Source organism: Bos mutus, chromosome 14 (genome assembly GCF_027580195.1).
Source record: "Bos mutus isolate GX-2022 chromosome 14, NWIPB_WYAK_1.1, whole genome shotgun sequence".
Taxonomy (NCBI): domain Eukaryota; kingdom Metazoa; phylum Chordata; class Mammalia; order Artiodactyla; family Bovidae; genus Bos; species Bos mutus.
The window spans coordinates 47,744,563-47,761,809 of NC_091630.1; the positions used below are offsets into that span (position 1 = coordinate 47,744,563).

At 39.5% G+C, this 17,247-nt stretch overlaps 1 protein-coding gene across 1 annotated transcript in view; it reads left to right on the forward strand.

The window, feature by feature from the left end:
* Window positions 1-16,770, forward strand: part of LACTB2 (lactamase beta 2) — a 32,954-nt gene extending 16,184 nt beyond the window's left edge. Inside the window, exons 4-7 of the mRNA XM_005897924.3 lie at window positions 7,625-7,803; window positions 10,838-10,986; window positions 15,421-15,502; window positions 16,137-16,770. Coding sequence (XP_005897986.1) covers window positions 7,625-7,803; window positions 10,838-10,986; window positions 15,421-15,502; window positions 16,137-16,180 — 454 coding nt within the window. The 3' untranslated portion in view covers window positions 16,181-16,770. The remainder of the gene's footprint in view (window positions 1-7,624; window positions 7,804-10,837; window positions 10,987-15,420; window positions 15,503-16,136) is intronic.
* The last annotated feature ends 477 nt before the right edge of the window (window positions 16,771-17,247 follow it).

The following is a 17,247-nucleotide window of genomic DNA, read 5'->3' on the forward strand; positions in this document are numbered from 1 at the left end:
AGAGGCTCTTTGTTCCTCCTCATTTTCAGCCATTAGAGTGGTATCATCTCAGTCAGTCAGTTCAGTCGCTCAGCCGTATCCAACTCTTTGCAACCCCATGGACTGCAAAATGTCAGACTTCCCTGTCTATCACCAACTCCTGGAGCTTACTCAAACTCATGTCCATCAAGTCAGTGATGCCATCCAATCATCTCATCCTCTGTCATCCCCTTCTCCTGCCTTCAATCTTTCCCAGCATCAGGGTCATTTCCAGTGAGTTGGTTCTTGACATCAGGTGACCAGGTATTGGAGTTTTAGCATCAGCCCTTCCAATGAATATTCAGGACTGATTTCCTTTAGGATTGACTGGTTGGATCTCCTTGCAGTCCAAGGGACTCTCAAGAGTCTTCTCCAACACCACAGTTCAAAAGCATCAATTCTTTGGCGTTCAGCTTTCTTTACAGTCCAGCTGTCACATCCATACATGACCACTGGAAAAACCATGGCTTTGACTAGATGGACCTTTTTGGTAAAATAATGTCTCTGCTTTTTAATATGCTATCTAGGTTGGTCATAGCTTTTCTTCCAAGGAGCAAGTGTCTTAATTTCATGGCTACAGTCACCATCTGCAGTGATTCTGGAGCCCAAAAAAATAAAGTCTGACACTGTTTCCACTGTTTCCCCATTTATTTCCCATGAAATGATGGGACCGGATGCCATGATCTTCGTTTTCTGAATGTTGAGCTTTAAGCCAACTTTTTCACTCTCCTCTTTCACTTTCATCAAGAGGCTTTTTAGTTCTTCTTCGCTTTCTGCCATAAGGGTGTCATCTACGTATCTGAGGTTATTGATATTTCTCCCGGCAGTCTTGATTCTAGCTTGTGCTTCATCCAGCCTGGCATTTCACATGATGTACTCTGCATGTAAGTTAAATAAGCAGGGTGACAGTATACAGCCTTGACGTACTCGTTTCCTGATTTGAAACCAGTCTGTTGTTTCATGTCTAGTTCTAACTGTTGCTTCTTGACCCACATACAGATTTCTCAGGAGACAGGTAAGGTGATCTCTTTAAGAATTTTCCACAGTTTGTTGTGATCCACACAGTTAAAGGCTTTGACATAGTCAATAAAGCAGAAATAGATGTTTTTCTGAAACTCTCTTGCTTTTTCAGTGATCCAGCAGATGTTGGCAATTTGATTTCTGGTTCCTCTGCCTTTTCTAAATCCAGCTTGAACATCTGGAAGTTCACGGTTCACGTACTGTTGAAGTCTGGCTTGGAGAATTTTGAGCATTACTTTGCTAGCGTGTGAGATGAGTGCAATTGTGCAATAGTTTGAACATTCTTTGGCATGGCCTTTCTTTGGGTTTGGAATGAAAACTGACCTTTTCCAGTCCTGTGGCCACTGCTGAGTTTTCCAGATTTGCTGGCATATTGAGTGCAGCACTTTCACAGCATCATCTTTTAGGATTTGAAATAAATAGCTCAACTGGAATTCCATCACCTCCACTAGCTTTGTTCATAGTGATGCTTCCTAAGGCCCATTTAACTTCACATTCCAGGATGTCTGGCTCTAGGTGAATGATCACATCATCGTCATTATCTGAGTCATGACAATTTTTTTGTATAGTTCTGTGTATTCTTGCCACCTCTTCTTAGTATCTTCTGCTCCTGTTAGGTCCATACCATTTCTGTTCTTTATTGTGCCCATCTTTGCATGAAATGTTCCCTTGGTAGTTCTCATTTTCTTGAAGAGATCTCTAGTCTTTCCCAGTCTGTTGTTTTCCTCTATTTCTTTGCATTGATCACTGAGGAAGGCTTTCTTATCTCTCCTTGCTATTCTTTGGAATGCTGCATTTAAATGGGTATATCTCTCCTTTTCTCCTTTGCCTTTAGCTTCTCTTCTTTTCTCAGCTATTTGTAAGGCCTCCTCAGACAACCATTTTTCCTTTTTGCATTTCTTTTCCTTGGGGATGGTCTTGATCACTGCCTCCTGTACAATGTCAGGAACCTCCTCCCATAGTTCTTCAGGCACTCTGTCTATCAGATCTAATCCCTTGAATCTACTTGTCACTTCCACTGTATAATCATAAGGGATTTGATTTAGGTCATACCTGAATGGTCTAGTGGTTTTCCCTACTTTCTTCAATAAGTCTGAATTTGGCAATAAGGAGTTCATGATCTGAGCCACAGTAAGCATCTGGTCTTGTTTTTGCGACTCTATAGAGCTTCTCCATCTTTCGGCTGCAAAGAATATAATCAGTCTGATTTTGGTGATGTCCATGTGTAGAGTCGTCTCTTGTGTTGTTGGAGGAGGGTGTTTGCTATGACCAGTTCATTCTCTTGGCAGAACTCTGTTAGCCTTTGACCTGCTTCGTTTTACACTCTAAGGCCGAACTTGCCTGTTACACAGGTATCTCTTGACTTCCTACTTTTTGCATTCCAGTCTCCTTTAATTAAGAGGATATCTTTTTTGGGTGTTAGTTCTAAAAGGTCTTGTAGGTCTTCATAGAACCATTCAGGTTCAGCTTCTTCAACATAACTGGTTGGGGTATAGACTTGGATTACTGTGATATTCAATGGTTTGCCTTGGAAACGAACAGAGATCATTCTGTCATTTTTGAGATTGCACCCAAGTACTGCATTTTGGGCTCCTTTGTTGACATCTAATTATTATTAATTTATCACTAATGCCATTAGAGTAGTGTCAGTTTTCTTAAATACTGTTACGATTTGAATTTTGTCATCTTTGCAATGTTTAGGGCAGTGGTCTTATTAGTTTTCTCCATAGCTTTATTATTATTATCAGGGATCTTATAATATTGAAACACCCTTGCATTTTTTTATAAACTTTCTTTGATCACTATGTTATTTTTAAATTTGCTTTTGCATTCTATTTGTTAATATTGGGTTGACCAAAAAGGTCATTCAAGTTTTTCCATGCCAGCTTATGGGGAAAACCCAAACGAACTTTTTGGCCAGCTTAATATTTTGGTTAAGATTTTTATAATAATATTCATTAATGAGATTGGGTAGTTAATTTTCTTTTTGTGCAGCCTTATCAGGTTTGGCAGTCATAAGTTTTCCTTCTTTACCTATGCTCTGGCATAGATTATAGTGAAACTGTCTGACTTTTAAATGTTTGTTAGAGATAGTCCATAAAAATACTGAGCCTTTAGTTGCTAATAGTTACACATCTTGTTAGTGAAGCTTCATTGTTGCTTACTAGTAATATGGTCCTGTGAGTTAAGCTTAAATAAGACAGATAATTTAAACTTGTCTATTTTTTATAGATTCTCTTTTTAATTCTAGATTAGCCTGCAAAATCCCATGGATAGAGGATCCTGGTAGGCTACAGACCATGGGGTTGCAAAGAGTCAGACACGACTGAACGACTTCACTTCACTTCAGACTTTAAAAAGTAATGTAATCTAACTTACTTTATTAAAAAAAGGTTTACCTGCATGTGCATGCTCAGTCATTTTAGTTGTGTCCAGCTCTTTGCAAACCTATGGAGTGTAGCCCGCCAGGCTCCTCTGTCCAGGGGATTCTCCAGGCAAGAATACTGGAGTGGGTTGCCATGCCCTCCTTTAGGGGATCTTCCTGACTCAGGGATCGAACCCGAGTCTCATGTCTCCTGCCTTGGCAGGCAGATTCTTTACCAATAGCGCCACCTAGGAAGCCCAGAAGGTTTACTCATCATAACTTGGTAGAATCTAAAAACCAAACTTGAAAATATGTTTATTAGACTATTAGGTAGGCTTTTCAAGGTCTTGAAGCAGAGAGGAATGCAGAATTACCTTCGGTAGGTAGCTTTTTTAGGCCAGACAGACACACACATGCAAAAAAAATTCAGGCACATGACATACATAATTAGCAAAAGGGGTGAAAATGGACACCTCTAGGGAGAAAAAATGAAAGAGGGTAGAGCAATGACAGTAACAAATCTTGAAGGACTCTTTGATCCTTTGCCCCATCTTGACTTTCCCATTTAGTTGTTTGTTTTTTTTTAATTAATTTCCCACTCTGAAAAAAATCAGAGTTGGTTTTCCCATTTCTCTTATTTATGGGCTCCATTCCTGTCTCCCAGTCTTCTGGGGTCATAATTTTGCTTAGCTCAGTATTCAATGTTAACCTTACTAGGACTATAGATACTATTTACAGCTGAACCATGTAGTAAACTGTGCTTAATTTTCCTTTCCTGCTTTCCTGCAGTTAATAGTTGTTTTGTTACTTGAATAATTTTCTATATACTTATCATTAATTCAACTCCAATTATATAAATATTCTCTCAGAATGTTTAAATGTATCTGGGATTCTCGCACTTCCGTGTTCTGGATGAACCTCCCTCAGAGCCTCCTAACTTGCTGTCCCCGATGGGTCTCTTCCAGGCTGACTCTATGATCCTCCCAGAATTCCCTTCATGCTCACCTGGGGCTTCCCCTTGCCTCCCTCCTGTCTTGGGTCACCTGTCCCCTGTACCCCATAATTTTCTTTCTTGATACTCCTGTTTTGGTGGAGCCCACCTCCAATAGCTTTCTGAGAAAGTGCATTTTTAAGACCTTTCACATCTAAAAATGTCTCTGTTTAATCCAACTTGACTTAAAGTGTACTATTTGTAAATTCCGGGTTGAAATCTTTTTTCCTTCTTGGTTTCATATGCAAGATTTCATTGCCTTCTAGTTAATACAGTATCAAGACTGAGAAATCTGAAACCTTTCAGGTTGCTGAACTTTTTTGACCACCTGTTTGTATTTTTTCTTTCTTTCTTTTTTTTTTTCTTCTTCACTATGTTCTGGAAATTCCCAGCGGTATACCTTGGAGGAAGTTTATAATGCTGGATCCTTGAAAGGCCTTTTCAGTCTGGAAACATGTGTCCTTCAGGTCTCACAATTTTCCTGAAGTTGTTCACTGATGTTTTCTCTAATCTGTTTTGTCCTGTTTCATTTATTAAACCCTTCCTGTTTTGTTAGAACGCTTAGACTCATCCCCTAACTTTATTTTTTCTCCTGTTTTCTGTCTTTTTTGCCTTTTTGCTGTACTTTCTGGGAGGTTTTTATCAGCTTTATCTCCTAATCCTATTTTTCCCTTTCTCTTCTCACATTTTTAGCTTTCAGGAGATCATTTTGCCCCATAAATGCTCCATTCATACTATTCTTTCTTGTTTCATCATTGCAACTTCTTATCTCTCCTAGGACATTAGTGGGGCTGTTTTTCTTTGTGGCTGTGGAGGGGAGGTTTGTGCGTGTTTTTGTTTTTGTTGGAAATTTTCTTCCTTATAATTTGTAGCCTCTAAATTGGTTTGCTTGTTTTTATTTGCTCTCCTCAGTTTGAAAGGCTCTCTTCAGATGTCTGGTGATCTGGTGTTTACCAGTGTCTTCAAAGGGTGAATGTGTGCACAGTTGCTTCAGTCATGTCAGACTCTTTGTGACCCCGTGGAGTGTAGCCCACCAGGGTCCTCTGTCCGTGGGGATTCTCCCAGCAAGAACACTGGACTGGGTTGCCATGCCCTCCTCCAGGATGTCTTCTAAGGGAGGTGACAGCTATTTGGGAGCTCTGAAAACGTAAGAGGGCTCCTGTAGGTTGTGCGCCACACTGTGGCGTCATCTAGATGAATTGTTTAGTTGGGGAACTTCCAGCATAGGAATCAGAGTCTTTCTTCCTGAGCTGGGAGTGTTTCCCAGCAAAGACTCTTCTCATCTTCATGAAGAGTAAAGGCCTGGCTGACAGCATTATAGGAGCTGAGTGTGGAAGCTGAGTGTGGAAAGAAGGCTTGGGGATCCATGTGTGTTCATGTGGTCTTCCTGTTTTTAGAAGAGTGTCGCTACCTCTGTCAGTGTCGCTACCACAGCCACAAAGAAAAACAGCCCCACTAATGTCCTAAACGAGGGTCTGTGTTTCACCCTCGTTGAACTTTCCCTCATTGAAGATTAAATCTCCAGTCGTTTCCTTCAGTGGGGTTGGAGTGCTTGTCAGGCTGCTCCAAACGAGAGGGGAATCTGAAGACTTGAATGTGTGTTAAATACACTCTCAATGAATCTTTCTTCCTTTAATCTCAGCTCCCTCCTCTACTAGATTCCTGGTGCCCCACATCCAGAGACTGGAGACTTCGGCAGTGTGAATCTGGTTGGGTCTGTCTCAGCTTTCACCTCTGCCAGCTTAGATGTCAGTTTTTCTCTCATCTAATAAGTCATTTCTCACTCATATGTCTTCTTTTAGCTTCTAGAATTCTAATGATATGGTCCATTCTCCTCACTCCAATGGGTTTATGCCATTTTTCACATATCCCTTTATGGTAATTTTATTGATGTTTTAGGAGGAAAAGAAGAGTTGCAGGTGTTAATCCAGTCTTAACCAGAAACACACTCTCAGTTCCTATACAGTAAATGCAAATATGCAATTATATCTGCCCTATCTTCCCCCCAAAAAAGTCCATTATTGAGAAAAATAAAGTATTCCAGGCACATAAAATGCAATACTATTTAGAATAGGCAAAGAGAAGGACTTCCTTGGCGGTCCAGTAGTTAAGACTCTTTGCTTCCACTGCAGAGGGCATGGGTTTGATCCCTGGTCAGGGAATTAAGATCCCTCATGCTGCATTGAGCAGCTGAAAAAATAAAATAATTAATTAAAAAAAAATAAAAACAGAGTTCTGTTTTTGCAGCCAAAAAATAAAGTTGTATTTAAAAAAAAAAGGTAAGGATAATTAACCTCTCAAGCTAAATAAAACATAATTTAAATCTTATTCCATCAGACATTGTTTGCTATCTCCTGTGGTTTCATTTTCTAAAATAGAAAATGGAGAGGTTAATAGTACCCACCCCATTACTAGTAGGAAGGATTAAGTGTATAATGCTTGTAAATTCCTGAAGTCAGTGCCTGGCACATGGAAAGCAATATATTGATATTAGCTACTGCTGCTGCTGCTGCTAAGTCGCTTTAGTCGTGTCCGACTCGGTGCAACCCCATGGACGGCAGCCCACCAGGCTCCCCTGTCCCTGGGATTCTCCAGGCAAGAACACTGGAGTGGGGTGCCATTTCCTTCTCCAATGCATGAAAGTGAAAAGTGAAAGTAAAGTCGCTCAGTCGTGTCCGACTCCCAGCGACCCCATGGACTGCAGCCCACCAGGCTCCTCCGTCCATGGGATTTTCCAGGCAAGAGTACTGGAGTGGGGTGCCATTGCCTTCTCCATTAGCTACTACTGAGTGCTAAGCATTGAGAATATAAAGATTAGAATTAGACAGGAGTCCTGCCTTTCAGAGTTCATAGCCTTGTGAGGTAGAATGGTAAACAAGAAAACAACGTGAAATCTGCAGTAATTCAAAGTATACAATTCAAAGTACAGGAGTAATAACAGAAAAAAATGACTACTAGAGAGTGTTGCCTATATGTGGCTGAGCAATCAAGTACTCTGTAGAACAAATTATTTAGACTTAGTTCTTTAACTGGTTTATTATTGGTATGGTCATAAACCTTCATGTAGGGGATTTCCTGGCAGTCCAGTGGTTAAGACGCCACTCTTTTCAGAAAATGTGTTGACATCATTTATTTGTGTCTTGTCCATAAAGAAGGAGAGAATAATTTACGTCTCAAAATTTCTTCCAAGCCTACAAGTTCCAACTGTTACTATTTCTTCTTTGAACTAGAGTTGTATACACACCTGGCCACACTGATGATCATATGGCTCTAGTCTTAGAAGAAGAAAATGCTCTGTTTTCTGGAGATTGCATCCTAGGGGAAGGAACAACTGTATTTGAAGACCTCTATGATTATATGAACTCCCTGAAAGAGTTATTAAAAATCAAAGCTAAAGTTATATATCCAGGTGGGTCATTCTTTTAACCTAGCAAACCATTTGTTTCAAATGATGAGAAAGATTTCCTTTTGGTTTGTATATGTATATGTACATATGTATAAACTGCTTCTTGAAGATATGTATAAACTGCTTCTTTCTAAATTACACCCCTAAGTCTTGTCTAGCAATGCAATTAAAAAGAAGACTGAGAGTTGTATTAATAACTTTTTTAAAAGATAGCATTATTTTTTAATATCTACCCAGCTGTTAATAGAACTCTTAAACAAAGGAAATAAACTTATTGGGACCAGAAAATGTTTTCATTTCATGAGCTATCTTTAGTTTTGTTAACTTGATTTCTATTGTGGACTGCATTTTAGCCATGTGACCTGTAACATTTGACCTCTGAGCTTTAGTTTTTTAACTCACACTATGGAAATCAGAGGGGCTTCCCAGATGGCACTAACAGTAAAGAACCTGCCTACCAATACAGGAGACTTAAGAGACGTGAGTTTGGTCCCTGGGTCAGGAAGGTCCCCTGGAAAAGGAAATGGCAACCCTCTCCAGTGTTCTTGTCTGGAAAATCCCATGGACAGGGGAACCTGGCAGGCTATGGTCCATAGGGTTGCAAAGAGAAGACATGACTGAAGTAACAAGCATGCATGCATGGAAATCAATATTTTCCATATTAACTGTGAGACTACATTTATTTCAGTTACTCAGGAAAAAAAAATACCTATTATTAGTATATCAGCTATCACTGCCCTGCTTTACAGTATGAATCTCCTCTCCCTCTTAAAACCTAAGAAAGATACAGGACCCAACAGAAGGCCCCAGGAGGAAAAAGAGACTCAATAACTGACTCTTTTAAGTCCTTCTAACTTGTTCCTAGCCAGAGAGTCATGAAAAGATCTGTAAATACAATGTCTTCAATACCTTCATATTCTCTCATGAGGTCTCACTGCTGAGGGGTGGGAAACATACAGTTGGTGGTACTAGGCATTTGGATTCATGTTATGACATCAAAGAAGCAGAGGCTGACAACTGTTTTGAAAGAAGAGAGTAGATGCTTGATGCACTCACATTGGAGCAAAGCTAATGAGAGGGTGCCTGGTACAGGTTCTTGGAGTGTTGGCTTTAGTGAATCCAGTGAACTGGCTTATTCAATGGTATTCCGTAGCCATAGCTAGCACATATTCAAGCCTGCTACCCTACCTGCCAGGTACAGTGTCAGGACCTTCACAAAGCTGTCTTCACAGAAACTCAGTGAAGCAGATAGCTGAAGAAATAAGCTCCAAGATTCAGAGACTTTCACAGCCATACAGCTAGTAAATGGTAGTCCGTATCATAAAGCCTGAGCTCTTTATATAACAGGTCAGTCTACTTTTGGTTTCTTGTTGTTGCTCTTTAGTTGCTAAGTCATGGACCCCATGGACTGTAGCCCGCCAGGCTCCTCTGTCCATGGGATTTCCTAGGCGAGAATACTACAGTGAGTTGCCATTTTCTTCTCTAGAGGATCTTCTTGACCCAGGTATTGAACCCACATCCCCTACATTGGCAGGTACACTGAGCCACCAAGGAAGCCCCTACTCCTGGTGATTGTTCTCAAATATCTTTAAAAAAACCTCTCTTGCAGATTGGTGTAATACATTCATTTTCACTGTTTTAAGAGAAGGTAAATTTCATTATGACTTTTTCTGGGTTATCAAGGTTTCTGAACTGCTAGCCTGTACATAAGACTCAAAGTTCTCCTGTGGTCCTTGTGAATTTTTAATAGCTCTTCATCACTTCCATGAAGTTACTTTATATATTCCACTTTTCAATCTTTGATAAGCATAGTGGTTAAGAACACAGAGTGGTTAAAAGACCTGAGTCAGAATCCCAGCTCCACTTAGCTATATGTAACTGCAGGCAGATTAATTACCCTTCCTATGCCTGAGTTTCTGCTGTTCAAAGGGGAGAATAAACATACGTATTTCATGGGATTCTTGTAAGAATAAAGTGCATTTAGAGCAGTATCTGGCAAATAAACTCAACATTAAAAAAAAGACTAAGATCACGGTATCCAGTCCCATCACTTCATGGCAAATATTGGGGAAACAGTGGAAGCAGCAACAGACTTTTTATTTTCTTGGGCTCCAAAATAACTGTGGACAGTGACTGCAGCCATGAAATTAAAAGACACTTGCCCCTTGAAAGGAAAGCTATGACAAATCTAGACAGTGTATTAAAAAGCAGAGACAAAAAAAAAGCAGAGACATCATTTTGCCAACAAACGTCCGTATAGGTAAAGCTATGGGTTTTCCAGTAGTCGTGTAAAGATGTGAGAGTTGGACCATAAAGAAGGCTGAGTGCCATGAAGAATTGATGCTTTTGAATTGTGGTGCTGGAAAAGACCCTTAAGGGCCCTTGGACAGCAAGGAGATCAAACCAGTCAATCCTAAAGGAAATCAACCCTGAATATTCATTGAAGGACTGTTGCTCAAGCTGAAGTTCCAACACTGTGGCCACTTGTTGGAAAGAGCTGAGTCATTAGAAAAGACCCTGATGCTGGGAAAGATTGAAGGTAAAAGTAGAAGGGAGCAGCAGAGGATGAGATGGTTGAGTGGCATCACCGATTCAAGCACATGAATTTGAGCAAACTCTGGGAGATAGTGGAGGACAGAGGAGCCTGATATGCTATAGTCCACGGGATCGCAGAGTCAGACACAGCAACTGAACAACAACTGGCAAATAATGAACACTGTTAATACTACCTGTTGTTACTGTTGTGGTTACTATTTTTATTGTTACTTTTGTTGTTATCTTTTAATTCTTACTCTTCTTTTTTCTAATGAACACTGTAATATTTTATATAGATTTTGACATAATTCTCTAATAGTTCGTGGCTTGGTATGTGATTATCTTATTACCTGTATAGTTTTCCAAATAATACTCACTTGTATATTTAGTGTGCCTTTCCAGTTCACTGTATGAAATATTTTTTTAGTAGAGTGAATTAACTTCAGTTGTACTTAAAATTTTTTATTTCATTGAAATAATTTTTATAATTATTCTGATTCAGGACATGGCCCAGTTATCCATAATGCGGAAGCTAAAATTCTACAATACATTTCTCACAGAAACATCCGAGAACAGCAGATTCTTACAGTATTTCATGAGAACTTTGAAAAGTCATTCACAGCAATGGAACTTGTAAAAAGTATTTACAAGGTAATTTTTGTTTATCTCATTTGTACATAGCCACAATTTTAATAGAAGAATCTATTCAATAGACTATTAATGTGGTAAATTCATCACATCTTAGAGCAGAATGAGTCTGTTAATTTTTTAAGTAATATTAGTCACTTGTATAGATTTGAGATCATCAAATCTCAAGTTTCTAGAATGCAGAAGTTGATAAACACTGGCCCACAGAATAACCCTTCTGAGCCATTATTAAGCCTTTCATATTTCATTCTGTAGGAGATCATTGCCAACAGCCTGGTGATGAGGCTTTGTTATGATTTATGTTTTACTTGGAGAAGGGAATGGCAACCAACTCCAGTATTCTTACCTGGAAAATTCCATGATCAGGCTACAGAGGATCCTAGCGGGCTACAGTCCATGGAATCACAGGGAGTTGGACACTACTGAGCAGCTAGCAACAATAATATATTACGCTGACCATCTTTATTATCTAGTGTCCTACTCGGCAGCGAGTGAGAAGGGGTGATCTGCTGGAGACAGATCCTGGCTAATAGCAGTGAGAATTAGTAGCAGTGCCTGTGAAGGTGAAAGTCACTCAGTCATGTCCGACTCTTTGTGACCCCATGGACTATACAGTCCATGGAATTCTCCAGGCCAGAATAGTGGAGTAAGTAGCCTTTCCCATTTCCAGGGGATCTTCCTAACCCAGGGATTGAACCCAGGTCTCCCACATTGCGGGCAGATTCTTTACCAGCTGAGCCACAAGGGAAGCCCAATGGATTAAAAGGAGAAAGGCCTCAAAGAAGAGAATGAGGAAAGTCATTTAGTAGAGAAAGAGCCCCTCACACAGTGGCCTCTGAGCACATCCTTGTTTAACAGCAGCATATGGCAATCTGTCCGTAGGATTCAGTTTCTCAGCAAATGTACATTAGATAACTGATGTAGGCAGTATAGCTTAGGGATTAAGAATGTAATAAGATTATCTGGGTTTTAAGACTCCCACTGCCATAACCTATACAGCCATAAGATACCTGAGAGTGTAACTAAAGATGATCTTGAAAAGGAACCTGAGTGAGTTTCATTTAGTAAAGGTCTTTAATGTCCCATCAAACCAGTCAGTCCCTGAATATTCATTGGAAGGACTGATGGTGAGGCTGAAGCTCCAATACTTCAGCCACCTGATGCGAAGATCTGACTCATTGGGAAAAACCCTGCTGCTGGGAAGGATTGAGGGCAGAAGGAGAAGGTGGCAGCAGAGGATGAGATGGTTGGGTGGCATCACTGAGTTTGACATGAGTCTTTGAGTAAGCTCCAGGAGATAGTGAAGGACAGAAGCCTGGTGTGCTGCAGTCTGTGGGGTCAGAAAGAGTCAGACCCGACTTAGCAATTGAATGACAGCAATGTCCCAATGTCCCATAGGCCTAAGTTATCAAAAACCAGTTAAAACACACTCATTGTGCTTTGTGTTTAAAGGAATGGATGAATGATTTAAAGGGCTGAAGATAAAAAGTGCCAGGAGCAAAGGGGAAGTGTAAATATTTAAATTCTGTGAAAGAGTTCACTTCCTAGAGTTTAGCCATTCTAGATTATGCATTGAAATTGAAACATGGGTAGTGTTTTCTAACCCAAGTACAGGCTGCAGAACTCTCTGATTAACCCTCACAGATGAGTCAGCCAGTGACTGTGCCTGACTCAGAAATGCTGGTTCTGCATTCAGAGGTGTGTTCAGGGATGTGTTCACTGTGCATATGTGTACAGCATCTGTTACATATAGAATAGCATTAGATATTGTGGAGACATTTATTCTTTCTACAAACATTTACTGAAGTTTTCGTGTGCCCCTGGACTAGGTGCAGAGATACTAAGATGACTACAGATCTCTTCCCTCAGAGAACTTGGGGTTTAGCAAAGACAGACATGTTCATAATAGCTCCCATTTTTTTGAGCATGTTATGTGTTAGACACAGTACTACATGCTTCACATTACACTTGTGTTTTGGGGTACTTAATTTCCTGTACCCCAAGTTTTCACTACGTAAAGATACTATTATTCCAACTTAATAGATTTAAAAACTGACTTGAAAAGTGTGAGCTAAGTAACTTTTCCAAAGGCACAAAACTCGCAGATGTCACATACTCAAATGTCAGAAGTCAGATACTCAAACCTTGTGTTTTTCTATCACACCAAGCTTCCCTCCAGGGCCCATACACAGCACATTGGGGGCACAAAGGAAAGAGAAGTCAGTTCTACCTGGTGAAGATAATGGGTCATGAGACTTGTCTGGAACACCTTCAGAAACATAATGATTGAATCGCTTCTTGAAGAAGGAGTAAGCATTTCCCAGGCCAGATACAGGAGAAGGGAAGTCATTCTAAATAGAAGGAAAGATGTGTTCAAACAATGGGGGTCATAAAAGCCTTCTATGTGTTTGAAACCCCCCCAAAAAAATGTGTGTTATTGGAGCACAGAATGCATGTTGCAGGTGGGTAGGGAGGGAGTCCCAGGATATGAGGCAGGAAAGACAGGCATGGTGGGTCAGAGGAAGCCCTTGGTTGCCATGCTAAAAAATGTGGGCTTCAGCCTATAAACTGAGAATGACCACCACAGATCTTAGCCCAGGGGGGTTGTATAATTAGACCTAGAAAATCATGCTGGTGGATATAATACATGGTGCTGGAGCTTCAAGAGGAGTTGGGTTTGGAGGTTTTTACTTGGGAATCTTTAATGCAGTGGCAAGTTGATTGAGTAAAAAGAGAAGAGAGTCAAGTGATACAATTCATTGTAGACATCAGTGTTAAAGAGAAATCCCGGGAAGAATATCCAGAATGAAGACAAAATGATGAGAGGTAGGATAACCTAGGGAAGGGAAAAGAGAAGAGCTCTTCCAAAAGGAGAGACTCGCCTGCTGATTTCAGGTAAAATGAGGACTTAAAAGAATTCTTTGAATTTTCATTAAAATGTAATTTGATGACCTTAACAAAACATTTTCAGGGAGCTGAGAAATGGAGATAGTCAATTTAGTTAAGAAGCTTGACTTTGAAAAATTCTTAAAGAATAAAAGAGACAAATAGTGTATATGACAAATAAGTGTATGTTACCTCTTATAATGTGTAATCTAAACAATACAACAAGCTAGTGAATTATACAGTACTTTTGCCTGGAAAATGCTGTGGATGGAGGAGCCTGGTAGGCTATAGTCCATGGGGTTGCTAAGAGTCAGACACGACTGAGCGACTTCACTTTCACTTTTCACTTTCATGCCTTGGAGAAGGAAATGGAAACCCACTCCAGTGTTCTTGCCTGGAGAATCCCAGTGATGGGGGAGCCTGGTGGGCTGCCATCTATGGGGTTGCACAGAGTCGGACACAACTGAAGCGACTTAGCAGCAGCAGCAGTGACCCAAAGTGAGACATATATAGGATGAAATAGTTTTGGTTATTACTATATAAAAACCTAGAGTTATAGCTGTCTTCTTGATGGTATGGAGACTCCTTAAAAAGCTAGGAATAAAAACACCATATGACTCAGCAATCCCACTCCTAGGCATATACCCTGAGGAAATCAAAACTGAAAAAGACACATGTACCCCAGTGTTCACTGCAGCACTATTTACAATAGCTAGAACATGGAAGCAACCTAGATGTCCATCAACAGATGAATGGATAAAGAAGCTGTGGTATGTATATACAATGGAATACTACTCAGCCATAAAAAGGAATGCATTTGAATCTGTTCTAATGAAGTGGACAAAACTAGAGCCCATTATACAGAGTGAAGTAAGTCAGAAAGAGAAATATAAATATCATATATTGACACATATATGTGGAATCTGAAGAGACAGCACTGATGAATTTATTTTCAGGGTAGCAGTGGAGAAACAGACATAGAGAACAGACCTATGGACAAGGTGGGAGGAGAAGAGGGAGAAGGGGAGATGTATGGAGAGAGTAATATAGAAATTTACAATACCATGTGTGAAACAGATAGCCAATGGGAATTTACTATCTGATTCAGGGAACTCAAACAGGGACTCTGTGACAGGCTGAAGGCTGGAATGGAAAGGGAGATGAGAGCGGAATGGAAAGGGAGATGAGAGCGTGGTCTGAGAGAGAGGGGACATGGGTGTACCTATGGCTAATTCTTGATGTATGACAGAAAAACCACAGTTTTGTAAAGCAGTATCCTTCAGTTAAAATATTTTTTTAAAAAGTACCTCTCAACAACAAAAAAGACTGTCGTCTTTTGTCTTTTTTCTTTAAAAGTTTCAAAAAGACTAACCCTGTTATTTTTTTGAAAAAGAAATGTTGTCGGGACTTCCCTGGTGGTCCAGTGGTAAGGACTCTGCTTCTCCTGCAGACGGTGAGAGTTCGGAACTAAGGTCCTGCACACTGTGTGGTGTGGCCAGAAATAAATTAATTAAAATTAAAAATTTAAAAACACTCTCATCTTTCCTTTAGGATACTCCCAAGCATTTACATAAAATGGCCCAACATAATGTCTTGCTACATTTGAAAAAATTAGAAAAAGAAGGAAAAATAGGTAAGTATTCTTCCAAATTTTTTTTATTTGGAGCACTGAAAATATTTGTTAACAAATGAACTAGTTTCCTTTGAGGAAAAACACCACCTACCAGAGTTCTCCCTTGAATGTCACTGTGGGTGGGAGAGACAGTCATTAGGAAGGGTCAGTAGCAAAAGGCCAGAGAGCGACAAATTAGAACAAAAGCTCCCACAGGAGTGAGAGCCCTGCGTGGGGGCTGCAGTCCTCATCCACCCAAATCTAGCGGGAAGAGAACTTCGCTTTTGCCAGAGTGACCACAAAGAACTTTACATGTAGATTTGGGAATAGCCAAAGGTTTCGCAGTAGTAAAGGTAGTAAACTCAAAGATACTAAAGCAGTAATTCTGTAATTGTTCACTAGTGTTGACTTGTCAACTTAATAATCTTAGAAGTTTGCTGCTTAAAAAGCAAGAGGTGCAAAGTCGGATCCTGTGTAGAAGTTTTAGCAACGTTATTTGTACCCCCCAACCCGCACCATAAGAGAAACCCCAACTTTATATTGAGCAACAAAAATTTTTAGGAATTAATGCTCTTTCTAGTTACAAGAGAACTTAAAATCCAGTGATTTTGCTTGTCTGTTGTTAAATGTTTACTCTGTAATTTTCTTTCCACAGTTAGCAACACAGATCCTGAGAAGAAATGGAAAGCTCATCTTTAGTTTCAGCTTAATGAAAGATTATGTTGTTTTGATTTTGGAGAATGAGATGTTCTGTTAACTATGAATTATTTACATAGAATATAGCCTGTGGAACACTGAAAATAACCCTAGATATACTTTTAAATAACATTATATCTATTCTAAAATGTGTAAATCACATTTTGCACCTACAATATTAGCTATTTATCTAACCAAGCTCTTATAACATTTTACCAAAAATGCAGAAATCCAATAGTTTATCCATTTTCAATAAACAAAGTAACGGTTTCTTTTAAAATAATAAATTTTATGTCATTTAAACTGGATATTATTCTTAGAGATTATTTATCTATGACCAGTGGTCAGTAATACTTCTTTTTTTCCCAGCTGCTTCAGTTAACAACACAGATGTCAATGTCATCCTTCCTTTTCTACAACCTTTGTCTATATCTGTAGATTAGAGGCTTGTTTTCATGTTTCTCTCAATCATGATTAAATATCAACTCTGTTCCTCTGTATAATATGTATTTTCTTAATAATGGCATCCTACAAGTGATTCATGTAAATCAACGTTTGGTAATAGAAAAGCATTAAATTCCCAATTAAAGTCATTGTATATAAATATTTATTTCTGTAATCCATTAGTACAACCAATATGTTTTACTAATTTAGGTTTTAGTATATAGTGGCTCAGTTGGTAAAGAATCCACCTGCAATGCAGGAGACCAAGGTTCAATCCCTAGGTTGGGAAGATCCCCTCAAGAAGGAAATGGCAACTTACTCAGGTATTCTTGCCAGGGAAACCCCATGGACAGAGGAGCCTACATGGCTACAGTCCATGGGATTGCAAGACACAACTTAGTAACTAAACCACTACCATCATCAAAATATATATGAATTACATACCAAAGATTTTTAAGATTAGAATATTATAAGAGCATTTTTATATAGTGTTTTTAAATAGTGGTTAGGTTCTAAGGTCAACCACCACTGCTTATTTAACCCATAAGGTTGCCAAATAACAGTACAAAAATGAGCTCAGAATCCTGAAAGTAAGCTTCCTTTTCTCTTTTCTAAGACTTTTAAAA